Here is a 16,926-nt window from a genome sequence, read left to right on the forward strand (position 1 = left end):
CTTTACCAAAAAGCAGGGGTAGATCTTGTTATATGCTTACAGTCTTCCTCTGCTTCCACCCATAATGTATTTACCTCTGTGGCTACCCAGTGTCTTTCATGAAACCTCAATCACAGCAGCTCACTTCGCGTGCCCCTAGAAAAGTAAGCAGTTGAGTGGCAGGATGTTCATGTCTATAAAAGTAAAAAAATAAAAACAGCTTAACTTATCTATAAAAGTATGAAAGACGGCTCCAGAACACTTTATGCTGTAGTGACAAAATGTTTACTCAGTATTTGTGTTATACTAAAAAAGAACCTTATGGCTGCATTATGTAAAGGATATAATGACTTGGTATTTCAATGACTCTAATTTACCGGCATAACGTCACAATTATCCGCTAGCTATCATGTTTAGATGGAGCCAACAAGCTTAGCGTGTTACTTCAGCACAAACATTAAATCTCCATCGGGTACTTCTGTAAAATGTTTAAGAAGTTTTGAACTGCAATTAGCCACAGATAGCCCACATCCAACAACTAACAATAGCACATGAATGGTTTTATCTCTTGATTTAGAATCTGCTGTCCATGAAAGAAATTTCAGCTACATAATATTGTAAAATAATACCAAAGGAATGTTTTTGTACACTATTAGTACATGTAATCAGATTCTTTTACCTCTGAATTTTTTAAATATACCTCACTGTTACAAATATACTGTATGTAATAAACAAGACTGCGATAATACATGCATGTATTTTCTTGTTTACTTTTACTGCTAACTAATTTGTATTTTCGAAACTTCAGAGGTGGAAAACACAACTGGTGACCTTCGTTTTTACAGAAGAGATGTTTCAGTCCTGATAACATATTAAACGTAAAGTGAGACAAAAAGTGTGCCATGACTTTTCATAAGACCTTGTAAGACAAACTCAGTTCCAGGTTATACAAAGTTCAAAAAGAAAAGAAACAATCTCTTAACAATTAATAATGTAGAGGAGGAACTGTAGGATAGTCTGGCTTATACTGGAAGTGCAGGTTAGTGGTTATTACACAAATAGCGCTGGAGACCATGCCAGTGTGACCTCAAATGAGTCAAGTGCCCAGTATCCATCTGTGATGTCAAGCCATCCATCATCAAATCTGAGCTCAGAGTCATGGACTTCATTTGTAATGAGGAATTGAAAGTTGTCCTTTATTGTTCATTTTATTCACATATACTACAAAGCATTTATATGTCAAGACTGTCTTAAAATTGCTTTACATTTTTACATTATTATTTCTGCAGTGATTCTTTAAAGGAAAAGGAATGGCATAATTTTCAATGAATAAATTATACACTCATGAATGTAAGCTCATCACTTTCGTACCTCGCCTTGAGTTAAGTATTTGAAAATGAATTAGTAAGGTGTCCAAGGAGACAACAAAACCAAACTCAGCAGTAGTTATGATTGGGTGTCTTACTGTGATAAACATCTATTTGGTATGGTAAGTGCTCCTTCAAACAATGCCATATGATTTGTTTGTTTAACTAGAAGCATTAACACTCTGTTGTCAAGTTTGGAAACCACGTCCTAAAAAGCAATGGTTTTTGTGGTTTGAGAACGTGTCAAAGATTCAAAGGTTCAAAGATATCAATGTGGTAAATGTGCTCCCTGCCCATTTTCTATAATAATCTGGATTAGAGTTAATTCTTTCTTTTATGACTTTCTGTGTGACTGTTTAAAGTGAGGTAGTGAATTAGCTTACATGTACCATCATCCCTAAAGACCAGGCCAATGATCCCTAGTGGCCCAAAAGTCCACTTGTGGGTGTAGATAGAGATACTGTCTAATGGCTCAGTTCTCTGATATTTTACTGTTCTTTTACATATTTTCTTTTTTTTTATGTGTGGAGGTAACATAGCAGGTTAGGGGTTGCTGACTCACAGATTCTAGAACCTGGAATGTATTCCTGGTTGTGTTGGGTTAACAGGTTCTCCCTTCATTTTTGTGTCTTTTCTCTGGATACTATGACATCAAGAGCTGTTCATGTAAGGTTGATTGGCTACAGAAATTTTGCCTGGCATGAATGGGTATGTGTTAAAGGAGTGTGCCACCATACTCATTGCTGATGGGATAGAATCCTGCTAATTGTGACCATATAATGGAGGATGAAACTTTGGAAGATGAATTAGCTGGACATTTATGGCCAGCTGATCAGTTATTTGGTATTGACTTGAATGACTGGAGCTTTTTCTTTAGTTTGCTATTAGGTGTGTATCTCTTTATCATTTTTATGTTTATATCTTGTTACTAGCAGGAGTACCTGGCATTGCCCAGGAATCTATAACTGGTGAATTTCCCAAATGAAAGAAACAGAACATAGAAATAGAACAGACAGTTTTCTGATTCACATTTTATTGTAAGTTCGTCCACTTTGGATTGCGTCTGCTGTGGCGTTTGAGACGCCCTTGAAATAGACTTTTCTCTGGCATCTGAAGTGGACCGTCGAATTGTATGTCTTTTTTTTGGTGGCATGGGTATATTCGAGTAAAGCAGGAGAATTATAATGTGTTACATGGTACGGAATACGCACCACAGTGAGATGAATTTACTTTATTTACACTACGTCGGAAAGCGAACAAATCATAGACATATATAGATAGACAGCGCATTCACTGTGTTGCCCAGTCGACACGATACATCAGCGTGTCCGCCCTATTGCGAGTGGTAAAAGTGCCATTTAAACTAATACATGTAGACGTGGAAACTGGGTTTTCTGATGAAAAAACAATAACATTTAAAACAGTATCGTTTACATACAACAGATTTTGGCGAATCGTTTAAATGTGATTATTTATATCTATTTATACACTAATAAAGGCAATTATTAAATAATATTACAACTACTAATAATACTAATAATTATTAATAAGAATTATTAATAATAAATAATTCCTCCCATATAAGTAACATTTCTCGGACTGCCTCCTTCCATCTCCGAAACATTTCTAGACTTCGTCCTGTTCTTACACAACACAGTACTGAAGTATTGGTTAATGCCAGAGTCACCTCACGTATAGATTACTGTAATGCTATTCTATCTGGCATCCCACAAAAACTTATCCATCTCTTACAGCTTCTTCAAAATTCTGCAGCCAGGATAATAACCTGCTGTTCTAAATCCACTGAACATATTACACCTATTCTCTCTCAGCTTCACTGGCTCCCTGTTAACTACAGAATACAATACACAATACTGCTCTTAACATTTAAAGCTCTCCACAACCTCACTGATCTCCTACAGACTGATCGCCCTCTCGCTCACTTAGATTCTCATCTGCAGCTCTACTTTCTGTACCGCACATCAAACTCTGTTCTATGGGAGCTCGAGCGTCTCTCATAATGCTCCTGAACTCGGGAATTCTCTTCCGGCTCATATAAGTCAGCTCAATTCAATAACACATTTTAAAACTCCCCTCAAAACTTTTCTTTTCAAACTGGTATACCAATTGTGAATTTTGCACTGTCACTGGCAGTTATCTTTGTTTGCTAATTATTGATGTTTGATTTATCATTCTCTTGTTTTAATTTTACTAATGTTGTTTAATTTTATTGTAAGGTGACCTTGAGGCGAAATATAACCAAAAGAATTGTTCAGCCTCACCTAGGAAATGTAATCCCCCGGGATCTGGTTTGGAGCGTACAGTGGTTTGTACAATCCTCACATGCATGAGGCATCTTTATCCATTACTTCACTCCACAGCAGTGCCACTCGCAATGTGGCGGCGACATTGACATTCGATGGTGCTGGTCATGCGGCATTTAGTAATTCTATGTCTATGGTCGGCCTTCTCATACTTGGACACTTCCGCCATCTCGGGCTACAAATTCTACGTTTGTGAAATCCATACTTTCTCTGCAAAGAATTATTTGTTTTTTAAATGATTTTGTTATCATGGCACTGATTTGTGCTTAAAATAGACCTTTTTGGCCGAAGTAATGAAGAGCTTCCTGTTTAAACGGGGCTGTGAGACGTGAACTCAGCTCTTCAGCGCACGTCATTTGATTTTTTCCAGCAAAGAAATTTTCAAAACAAACTGTATTTTATGACTCTAATCAGAGTCGAAGTAATAATTATGTTGGTGTGGTCATTTTAGAGCTGAGATTGGCTGAAATTTAAACAATGACCGTTGTTAATACACAGCCGTCATTACTCAGTTTGCCAATAGATGTCAGAAGGACGGATGCCAAAACCGAACCTGGAACTTGAAGTGATGTCGACAGACCTAGGCAGAATTTCCCTCCAGGTGGTCTGCAGGAGAAAGAGAGAAATGGTTAGTGCACACTGCCTCCCCTTAGCCCAGTGTAGGATTACCATCATTTGAGCCCTTTAGCTGCCTCCCATATGCACGTTTGTGACAATAAAAAGAGGTCAATAGAAATGAAGAGCTCAATACTTGCGATTAACATGTGACATTTTCCAACCTTGCTTTAAATACAAAAAAGAATTCCTTGCAAGCTTTAGTGATTACTACAGATGTGGTCATATCACTATAAGATAAACCAGCAATTATTAAAAGTGACATTGTCTCTTTCTGAATTTGTTAATTATAAATGTTTGTTTCTACTTGTGTGAGGTTGGGGTGAAGTATTGACAAATCAAACTTTAGCTTTTATGGCAGCAGGCAGGCATTGTGGTGTAGAAGTTAAGACACTGGACTTTAAATTGCATGGCTAATTTCCTATCTTTGCTTCATTGAGATTGAGTGACCCTGACCAAGTTAATCAGCCAGTTTCTGCTGGGTCTATTAAAAAAACAAAATCCCTAACTTGTAATGTACATTTGGTAAAGGTATCAGCTGGATGTAAAACAGTAACTGCATACACCTTCACAAGATACTTTACAGAGCAAATATTATTACAGTACACTATTATTAGGTTTATAGGGCAATTATATGCATGTGTATGTACTAAATAAATAATTTAAAATTTAAATAAATGCACAATATCTTCCCTGTGTAGAAGGGTAAGCCAAAACAGTTCAAACTTTTTTATACTGTTAACTGTAGAGACACTTAATTAAGCATGTGTATGAGTTTTGTTTGCCCACAACCAGGGGTACATTACGCAACTTCTAGTTGGAGTTGATGTTTAATTTGATAACTGCAATTGCTGATTTCTTCGCCTAAGGGTGTCAGATTACATGACTAGGATTCACAAGGGATGACAAACTACGTAACTTTATGATGCATTTCCAAGCCCAGTTTCACTTTTACAAAGTATAGCCACGCATAATCACGCCGCCTATTTAATGATTTTTAAGCACGGGGAAAAAAATGAACATTTGAAAAATCCATAATTTAATAAACCACCAAGAAAAGTAACATTGCAACAATGCACGCTACGAACCCATACATACGATTGTCCGTGACTGAAAACTGGAGGACTGCCGTCGCGCCTCCACCTCCCAGAGCGAGGGATGGGGCTGGATGGCGTTCGGGCGTGGAGGGCAGAACAGGGGGAAAGGGGAAGGACACCCATTCCACCCCCTCCATCCCAGCCCCCCCGCCATTCTAGTCTGCTGATTTCTTAGTCATCTCTTAGTCATCGTTCAGTACGCACTGCCTGCTCATATGCCTGCCCCCAACTCCTCACCTGAGTCGCTTTTGTCTCCACTACAGTCCACATGCACCTCTGAGCCACGTTGACTTTTCATTGTTCTTTGTGGTTCCGGCTGTTTTTCTATATATAATCCACCAAGCTCTTAGGTCGCGTAACTATTGAAAAGGGTGTCTCTGCAGAACAACATGGGTGTTCTCCAAGCAGTATGGGCGGGTTTCAAGCATCCAATCAGAGAACATAATGGGCGTTCCCTAAGCTGTATGGGCTGGTTTCAAGCATCCAATCATCATTAAACCTTTTTAACAGGGAAACTGGAACGCAACCTGCAAAATACAACTGTAACGTCTTGGTTCCGCCACTAGCTTTCATTATTTAAAATGTGATGAGCTGGGATGTGTAATGTGCCTGCTTTGCTCTGCATTAAACGGTACCGTTCCAATTTATAACCACACACATCCACACGCGATCTCCTGCTGAAAACGCTTTTTTTAATCAACCTACCATACTTCCGGATGTCAATGTCAGATACGCTGCACATTACATTTATTCTCGTCACTGTGTTATGTGTACATTCTGTCTACCTCCCCATCCCATTAGCACAGTAACATGACTGTACAATACCAATATTTCTTTTGTCCAATATATATTTATATTCTGCTACAATATTCAAATTAATGTGTATTTAGCTCCTATATAATATTCTGTCTCTGTGCAATGCTCATGCACTTTAACTTTTATACGATTATTCATGTGTAGATATTCCACAAACCTAACACCAGCTTTTAAAACAAATGGCTTCCTCACTCGAGGACATTGCCAACACCCGGTACCATAGCAGAGCAAAGAACATCATCAAGGACACATCTCACCTGGTCATCAACACTTCGAACCTCTGCCCTCAGGAAAACGTAACGTCAATCAAAGTAACTAACAGACTGCCGAACAGCTTATTTCAAAAAGAATTCCAGTCGTTCAATAATAACTTTGAATGTCTTTCATATCCATACTCATAAATCTTGTTCATAATACGTGTACTGGCTGCTGTAATCTGGCACTCATTACACCTTACACTTTTAAGCACTTTAGATTTTTATCTTTTATATGATTGTCAATTTTACTAACTTTTACCTGCCTTGGTTGTGGTTTATACGTTGTTTTTCATGCCAAGTCTTTTGCTGTGTGATTTCAATGTTTAATTCAACTGAGATGGGGACTTGCAGTGTCATTGTATACAGTAAAAGGGGGTCATGTACTGCATCCAATCCGCCCCCATTGTGTCTGCACGCTGTGCTGCACGCATCCAGACTAAGATTCTTTTTCCGGTATGATAAGAAGTCCCGTCACACAGCCAATCAGATACTTAACTTGAAATCCTCCCAGTTGTCGTTTTAGCCAATCAGAAACTCCAATGGAACCCGCCTACTCCGCTTGAAATCCACCCAGTGTTTGTTTTAGCCAATCAGAACAACGCTTTGAAACCGCCCACTGTAATACACTTCCAGTACTTGAAATCCGCCCATTCGGGTCAGTGTTCTGCAGAGACTAGTACTTGGAACTATTTAGCAGGCGGGAGTCTCTTTCGTTTTCTGAATTAACCAGACACATCGCTCCACCAACTAAGAACAGCCATGCACCACCACCCACAGAATCGAGAAAGAGCTATCAATCTGTCAATCCTCTTTGTGTCCGGGCCGGGTGAGGTTTCCCGTGTTGAGTCAAATTAAGCAAAAGGCTCCACACCTGGTGGTGCCCTTCCGTCAATTCCTTTATGTTTCAGCTTTGCAACCATACTCCCCCCCGGAACCCAAAGACTTTGGTTACCCGGTTGGCTGCCCGGCGGGTCATGGGAATGACGCCGCCGGATCGCCTGTCGGCATCGTTTATGGTCGGAACTACAACAGTATGTACTGCTTAGTGAATTGTTGGTGGGTGGGGCTCTGTGTTGTCGGTGGGCGTGGCTCTGTGAGTTGTCATCGTATCCCATGGTCTAAGCGTTGGTGGGCGGGTCTCTGAGTTGGCGGGCGTGGCTGTGCCGTGCGTATCCCATGGTTGTCTTGCTTGTTCTGTCGGCTTAGTGAATTATATATATATAGATTATAAGTTCGCCCCATTTTTTTTCTGACAGCCATTAACATACTGCCTGACCATGCCAGGTACTGTACAAATGCCTTTCAGATGTTTTCTCCATCCTGTTGTATGTAAAATACAAGACATCAGACAGACAAGCCTCTTCTCTGTTTGCTACATCGACAAACACATTTTTCTCTTTTTTGGTTGTAGCTGTACAACTGCATGCATTGTAGTTCTGGGTGAGTGGTCACACACACAAAGCCACCCCGTGACTGAAGAGTCACTGTTAGGGCCAGTTGCAGACTAGTGTGACTGAGTTGCTGGGGATGTCACACTATACGGTTTGCGATCACAGGTGCGAGCCACAATGTAATTGAAGACCACAAATGAAAATCATTAGAAAAAGCATGTAGTGTGACAGGGCTTTAAGCTGCAGTGATACAGTTCCAAAATGACATTGTGAACATGGACACTTCCATATGCACCAAAGAAGAGCAGTGTACTCTGTTTCTTGTGGGCTGAAGGCGTATCAGGAGCACAGACCCATTGTCAAGTTTCAACACACTATGGAAAGAACAAATGATTAAAGAATGAAGAGCAATCAAGTTGCACATCCATTCCATCGCTGACAGTTTTGAACATTCCTGTGATATGGCTCTTGCAATAAGCATGTGACTGCTGGACTAAGCAGAGTAATAATACGGACAATTTTTGGAAAAATGGAGCTCTGTATTAATTTTTGTAAATCTAACATAGATACTTTTGACTTACCTTTGAATATAAATACAATATATTTAGGGAAAATTTCAAAAATGCAGCACTGTCAGATACCATTAGAGGTGTAAAAGTATATCTGAAAAGGTAAAAAAAGGTAAGCATAAAAATGTTATTATTAAAATGTAACGAAGGGTACATGGTGAAGAGAAGTAAAGTTGTACTGTAGCACTGATTCATTCACGGTTGAGCTTTCAAAACCAGCAGTCCAATAGTGGCAGTACTATTACAATGAATAGGAGGGCACATTGAAACTCTAAATGTAGGGATTGCAGTTAGAAAGAAATCAGGTGGGTCTTCAGTCTAGATTAAACGTCAAGGCAGACGATGCCACAGAAATAATGTTTGCAAAAATCTAGATTAACAGCAAAGGGACTGATGTACACTGAACTCATTTCCTAGTCATGCCCAGATTTCTTGCTCATCTTTTGAATATTCAGTTAGTTATTTCCTGTCATTCATATTACCCAATTTATATGAACTTTGATAGTGATAGTTAAACTTCATTTCCTACAAGTAGCACCTTTTTGCCCTGAAGCCAGACACTTTTTTGTTAATCTGTCACTTTATGTGATGTAAGCTAATTTGCTCTCTCTATTCTTTATTACAAACAAGGAGAGAGTGAAAATAATGCACCCTTCTACCTCTACTAGACAAAGCACGTACAATAATATAGACATAGCTCGTGTTACTGCTGTTGTAATATGCCTGCCCAATTGTCCCTTTGATCCTTAATTCATTTTGAATTGATGTCATTAAATTCAGTGGGCTGTTAGCCATCAGAACAGGTGATGCTGTTATTTGCAATCGTTTTGCAGATGCTTTTACTCAAAACGCCTTAGAAATCATAAATACATGAAGGGAAACAGCCAGGCTAACTTACACTTTAGATCAACAACAGATACACTTAGCGTGTGATTAAGGAACTATAGCTTAGGTTCATGTCTTTTTGCTGCAAATTGCATCACTCCATTTAAAGCAGCGCACATTCTGACTTCGGGGCTTCAGGAAGTCAAGCGAATGAAAGGGCATTAGTGTAGACAGAAGAAGTGCGATCAGCTCAGCCATCTCCGTGATAATGAAAGTGGCAGCACCTCATCACTGAACTTCTGAAAGCCCGCTCCAAAAATAGCAAATGAAAAATGTCATATTTGCTCCACATTCTCAGAGCCAAGTTCAGCACCATGAATCTTAAAAGTCATGCGTACTGTCTATGTGTGTGTGTACATTTTCAGCACAAGCCTTTTTAAGTAGTATTAAGCTTTACTTTATTACTGTAACAATGCCAGTTGCATGAAATTTGATTTGGTAATGCTCAATCATTTAAAACATCAATATGAGCATGCAGCTTAAAGACAACATTAATAATAACATAAGATTCTCAAACCGTGTTATACTTTATATTAATATAAAGAATTATATTATTAATAAAATTATTAATTATATTATTATTATATTATAATCCTTAAAATAGTCCTGGTGTCTATAAAGCACAATTTCTGTTTATTTGTTCTTCATGCAGTGCTTTGCTTTTCAAGCCATACACTTGAAATTTGGCACATACTGTATGCACTTCTCACTATTAAGTCAGGTTTTTCACATGAAATTTCTTTGTTGTCCCTGGTGGCCAGAGTGAGTGGCAGTAAGTACTCCACTGTAATCTGTCAACAGAGGAACGGTGCTACAAATGTTATATATGCATGCATAGCATGGTTACACTTCCAAGGAACTGAATGGAATTTAAGCTTGGCCCTCAAAGCCAATTACATTAAGCTTTTTCTTTTATGAGTCATTTACCTCATTACTTATGTCATGACCAAAAGTTGGGGCCATATTGCTGTATCTGTGGAGTTTCAATTGTAATTTGGGGTTTTGGTCACTCCCTAGTACAGTGCCATCACAACCCGCCTCACCACTGTCTCTTTGCCGCATTTAAAGCTGTGGGGTTATGACTTCTTGGGAGCTGAGCAAGTGCCTACAATCTTAGGGGATATGATTAAGGACTATCTGTATATCTTTTGCCAATTCCTCTCATCCTGTCCAATTACACCTTTTTTTCAAAAGGCTGCAGTTCCTTGTAAGTAAATATTGTGCAGCCATACACCTCTGGTCAAACTACTACTGTCATGATTGACTGTACTTCACTTGCTCAGATCAATGTAAAATAAGTTACTAGTAATATTTTGTCATAATACATAGAAAATGGTATATCTATATAAATAAAGCTGAATGTATGAATGTATGCGCTTTCATATGTTTGCTCTGGCATTACCAATGGCTTTATATATCTTCATGAAATTAGAACATAACTAAAGTCTAAAGGTTTCTGTTGTAAGTCATTAAGTCCCCCCTTTATGATGTTAGGCTAACTCTAAAGCTAATTGGTTGAAGGTGATTGACACGCCTACTGGGGACGGTCAAGGGCAGAACAAGTGGCCAGTGGTCTTAATTGGATGTGATAAAGGATGATCCATCATAATTCTGCCGATTTCTGTCATCTCTGCACATTATTCCTTCTATTTCATGCTGTTGAAGTTCCTTGTGAATCTGTCTTGTGCATCCAGACATCTTCAGTTAAACTGCTTTCCTAACAGGCGCCTGCAATTGCTTGCTCAGATAAGCCTAAAGTAAAATTTAGAACAACATTTTGAAATGTTGGGAAGCACAGCCAAATTACTCATTATATCATAATTCTAAAATTTGCTGTTGCAGTGTTGTCTGCATTCTTTATGTGTTTGTACAGTATAACAAAACTGAAATCCACTTAATCAAGTTCACTGTCATGGGCAACATAGGATACAAGGCAATAAACAGCTGTAGAGAGGTTACCAGTTCATCACAGAGCCAAATCACCTGCACTCCCACACTCCCATTAATTCTATGACCCATTTATAGGGTCATTATTGTCATGTGTACAGAGTACAATGAATTTTTTACTTTTGCGTGCTAGTCAATAGGCAACGTATTGCCAGTTAATCGAACAGACATCTTTCCAGATGATGGAGAAAGCCTGAAGCGACTGGAGGAAATGATATACATACATAGGAAGAACATGCAGATTCCACATGAACAACATTTGGGTACAGAGTTTGAACCCAGCGATCTTTTGCAGAGTCAATGGCGGCTCTGATCGGGGCTCTCGAGAAACTGAGTGAGAAGTCTGTGTCTGGGCTTGTGAGTGTCCTGGATAAAAACCAACATCCAGGCCTTTAATGACTTCTTGGGTACAGTCATCAGCAGCATGTCTGTCTGTGGGAGAGTGTCAACCTCATCAAGAGGTTTACTTACCTCAACAATGACATTCATGTCTCTGGTGACTCTTCCTATGAAGTCAGTAGACGGATTGTGATAGCATGGGGGGTTATGAGGTTGCTGGAAAGGTGTGTGTGGTGCTCCCGATATTTGAAGATTGGACTCCTTTGGTACTGTGTCTCTTTGGAAAATCCTTGGGTACTGCTGCTTTGACTTTGTATGGTCATGTGGCGTGATTCCCCAAGGACGATCTGGCTCGTAGGATCCTCACTGTGGCAGATAGATGGTCATTTCTGGAGGGTGGGACTGGACAGTTTGTGTCAGTGGATGCTCTGGGTAGTCTTTTTAGTAATAGTTCATTAACATAATCTAAACCAAAAGCAACACTCTAAAAATACAATAAGTAATTTTTTTAAGGAAGACTTTCTGTAGCATAGTTTGGTGGAATTTAAGCCAGAGTTCAACTTCTTCCAGCAAACAAGACAAAAATGAGCATACAGTATCTTTTCAGCTTTGTAAAATAAAAGGATCATCAGGCACTCATTTTAATACTCTGGCATTTGCCCAGAAATTTCGCTATTATGTGATGTAGTGGCAGAAACATATGCCTTCCTGAACACCCAGAGCATGAAGATATCAGAGTTTAAATCACAAGGATGTGGGTCAGTTCTAGCCTCTGACCAAAAGAGGAACCCTGGGCAAATCACTTAACTTTTCTGTGCACCTTGGGTAAAACAATTGCATTGTAGCACTGTATTTGTAAATCAAAACAAGATGATGATCAGTGGATGAAAGGCAGTCTTTGTAAAAGTGGAAAAGGTAAATTGTGGGTAAACCGCTAGTGCTTTTTTTGCCTTCATGTCTAGTAGTTTGGCACACTTCACTTACAGGTAGAAGTATTCTGTACTCTTGTACTTTCTGGAATTAATGAATGAGAATTAAAAGTGACTGTCTGAACTGTTAGACAGTTATGCAGAATCAATGTGCAACAAGTGATCTTTTGGAATGAAAACAAGAGTGTACACAATTATACACACCATCAATGGGGATCCTGAAGTGATGCTAAAGAAAAGTTAAGATGATGAAATTAAGCTAAAAAGTTTATACTAGATACGTTTAAATGTATTATTCACTATAGACTGTTTCTAAAGGTGGATCTGTACTGTTGCAATGACACCAAAATCATAATCTTAGACTAGCAAAGAGAGAGAGAGGTGGGAGTATGCACTGATAGTGCGTCACTACACCCACCACATGACGAACCACCTAGATTGGGACCCAAGTGCAGAGGGTGACACCTCAGCACCACACTGAAACAGTGTGAATTTTTTTTACGGTGGCTGGAGTGCGAACCCTCAAGTTTTCCCTGTAAGTTGTAGGGTTCAAGGGCTCAGCGGAGTAGAGTCACTTCTGGCATTTACAGGATTAGTACTGGCAACCTTCCGATTGTTGGCGCAGATCCTCAGAGCATAACTCCGCCCATTTATACTAGCAAAGCAGCCCCATAAACATAAACATTTTATTTAGGGGCCTAAAGTATTTGGGAAATACTTATACTATGAATTAAATCAGTCTTTAGCAATGCATTCAAAGACTGGAGTTACAGTCATGTTGCTGCGTTGACTGATTATTTTGCTGTGTCTTTCTCTCCTATGCTACATTAGTTGGAGAAGTATTATAGATGTTGTTGGTGTTGTGGTTTGTTTGAAGCACTACAAATATACATGTTGTAAGAAAAGAATCTACATTGGTTTTATTGTTATTCCAAATAGCACAAATATTTCCTATAAACGTATAAAATCAAAAATAAACCTCCAAAATGGACTGTAATGTATTTCAGCAAGAAGTCAACACCATGGCATCATTGTTTATCGAAGACCAGGCTCCTCAATGTGCTTTATTTAAATAAAACCATCACTACAGTCATCTGGTGCTGAATCTTTTCATACAAATGACCAATCTCTAAATTCAAGCATTAGATTCTGTCAATTGGGGGTTGTCAAATTTGGGGAAATTGAAGTTTTATTGTTTATGTTGTAGCCTGTTAACACACAACGTTGGATTCATGTACATAGTCAAATGTAATCTACAGTACATGCACTCCACACAAAACACATCTCATTATTTATTTATTTACTTATTTATTTTGTTTCAATTGCGCAGTAAGTGCTGCATTACCTTGCTGCCCATCAACAACACAAATATATGGAAATTAAGGAGGGGGCGACCATTGATGTATGAGTTTGGTTTTTTCTTTACTGCTTGGACCAAAAATTGCAGAATTTGGTTGGATACTATAAGATCACAAAATGTAAGGAGCCAGCTAATTATCTTAAATATGTTGAATTTACTCTATAGGCAAAACATTCTACTTTTTTAATTTCCCCTTGGAGACAAAAAATGCTTTCCTTCTATCTGCAGTATGTGTCAATTGAATTTCTCTGCCCTTGCTATTCTAGCTCATACAGTTCAATATATCTGGCATGCTTTTTTGTAAAATGTTTTTTTACTGTGTTATTTATACAAAATATGGTGGTTTATTACATATTATTTTGTAAGGCTGCTTTCAAAACCATGACCTCTTATAATCAGAATACAAGTAGGTTGAGTGATTTGGTCAGAATCTCACACTAAGACGGAAGTGGGAATGAATTTCCAATACTGCGGTTTACATGGCATCACACAAACCACTAGGCCACACTGCTTTTGAAATGTGTGATGTGGCATCCCACAAAGAGGGTACTTTTACTTGTCTCACAGAGAAGTGTGTCACCACTATGCATATTGCCTGCCCAGTCCATGGCTGTATGCTACAGCTTTCTGTTTAGGTGCCATTAGGAGTAGAGGATAACGTTATTAATAAGAAGACAAACGGATTTTTAAAATGCATTACATTGTATGATGTTTAAAGATTTTCTCATTTACATTTCTCAGTATATGTTAAAGAAAAAGATATGGAAGAAGATGATCCGCTGTGGCAACCCCTTAAAATGCATTACATTGTATGATGTACAAAGATTTTCTCATTTACATTTCTCAATATATGTTAAAGAAAAAGATATGGAAGAAGATGATCCGCTGTGACAACCCCTAACGGGAACAGCCGAAAGAAGAAGAAGAAGAAGTATATGTTAAAGAATGTTTGTTTTGGATTCATTCTAAATATATGTCTACACGTAAAATACCATTGACTTGTGTGTGTACATTAGTACAGTACTTTGGTTTTGCTGTCAACTGGCCACAAGTTTGATAAAGTTAGACAATGTACCCAGCATTGCCTGGGTATATTTGTATAATAGGTTAAGGTTAGAAAACAAATATTTCTGTTTTTTAAATGTTAACCATTAAACTCACTGCATGACCCTTAGCAAGACAAAATATTTAGCATTCCTACTATCTTTGTAACATAATCATTAGAATTATAGAGAGCTGGAGTCACTTCTTGCATCAATGGGCACAATGCAGGTATGATTTCGGACCGCCAGCTAGTTCATTTCAGGGCTTACAATTGCATACAAGCACACTTACACAGAATCATTTAACTTGACATTTGTTTCTTTGGGGATGTGGTAAGAGAAGTGGAGTACCTGAAAGAAAGGCCTGACATATGCAGACTTCATTTTGACAATGCAGTGCAGGGCTCAAACCCAGGAAACCACAGTCTTCTGCAATTCAACCTTGTTAACAATAAAGACCTGCACAATGGATTTCTGTTGATATTTGAAATATGTTATGACAATTTACAAATGTATTTATTTCCTATCACTTGGTTTTTTATCTTTATTTTGCAGATGCCTACACAGTACAGCCAGCAAGGTGTGAGTGGGTACTGCCAGCAAAGCCAACAGACTTATTACAGCCAACCCCAACAACCTGTGGCTCCAACACAACCTTCATATATGCAGCAGAGAATTCCACCTCAGCAGGTAAGTGTTTCTGATGAATCGCTTCATTTCACAATATTTTTCAGGCAAGGCTATTCCAAATTTGAAATATTTACAATATGCTGTCAGTGGAGCTTACTGTTGAGGCATGCTTTTTTCTGTAACTCTATGATCCAGAGCCTACAGATAAAGCCTTCAGTGTTAGTTAATTATTACCTTCTCATATGTTAAAGGACAGAATGTAGTTTAGAACCGTGTTCCAATGGAGTCAACCTTTCAACTTTTCGTGAGGTAAAAAATTATGCATCCCTAAAGAATCATTTCTGGCCTTGTATATGTGTGTGTATCACACTCATGTTCCTTAAAAAATTATTGTGATTATCCTTCGCTTTCTTTTGACATTTCTGAACTTTTAACAAATTGATTATATACAGAAGTGAAGGTCTGTGATATAGTTTGAATATTTATAGCTAGAAATCCACGAAGAGAACAAACGAATCGTGTATCTTAAAATAGTCGTATATTCACTCCCATTTTTCAGGACTCTTAGTCGAATTGGTTATGCAATGATTTCAAAGCATAGCTCTAACTCAGTTCATACCTAAACTTTGGATATGTGATGTCGACAATACATTTGTCACATTAAAAAGCAACCAGAACACGGCCGCATCAACTCAGTATTCCCTGAAATTCAGTTCACCATAGAAAGAGAAATAAATGGATGCATCAACTTCCTGGACATCTCCTTTGAAAGAAGTAACAACACCACTTTGTTTATCACAAAGAATGTTATGTGGACAAAATATTACACTTTGGTAGCAATCACCCCTTATCAAATAAACAGAGATGTTTAAGACATTGTTCAGAAAGATACACACACACGGTAATACAAAGGAAACTAAAGAGAATGAAAGACGTTGTCAGTTCCGTTTACATTAAACAGCCAGTCCAAAACATTTATCAAACAATGCTTGCATAGGAGACACCCCAGACCTCAGCAAAAAATTGGGACCAACCTGATCTCCCATTCTACCTGGTACTGTCTTCCTTATCCCTGTGGTGTATCAGAAACCACAGCACGCATCCTTTCCAGGTCAGGCATTAAACTAACACATAAACCGGGAAACACACTATGGACAGTTCTTTTTAATGCCAAAAGCAAGAAATCTGCAGCTGAGACATGAAACGCAGTATACAGTATATCATGCAGTGCATGCCCAGCTGTATACGTGGGACAAACATCTAAAACACTTGCAGCACGTATACAAGAACATCGCAATGTTGTCAGAGGGAGGGACCCACGGTCTCTGATATATGCACATCCCACTTCTCTTCTGACATCCACTTTTCTTTTTTTTTC

The 16,926-nt window shown here is 38.5% G+C and overlaps 1 protein-coding gene across 1 annotated transcript in view; it reads left to right on the forward strand.

Moving 5' to 3' along the window:
* arid1b (AT rich interactive domain 1B (SWI1-like)) overlaps window positions 1-16,926 on the forward strand; it is a 708,988-nt gene that overhangs the window by 168,535 nt on the left and 523,527 nt on the right. Inside the window, 1 exon segment of the mRNA XM_028797431.2 lies at window positions 15,474-15,608. Coding sequence (XP_028653264.2) covers window positions 15,474-15,608 — 135 coding nt within the window.

Source organism: Erpetoichthys calabaricus, chromosome 3 (genome assembly GCF_900747795.2).
Source record: "Erpetoichthys calabaricus chromosome 3, fErpCal1.3, whole genome shotgun sequence".
Taxonomy (NCBI): Eukaryota; Metazoa; Chordata; class Cladistia; order Polypteriformes; family Polypteridae; genus Erpetoichthys; species Erpetoichthys calabaricus.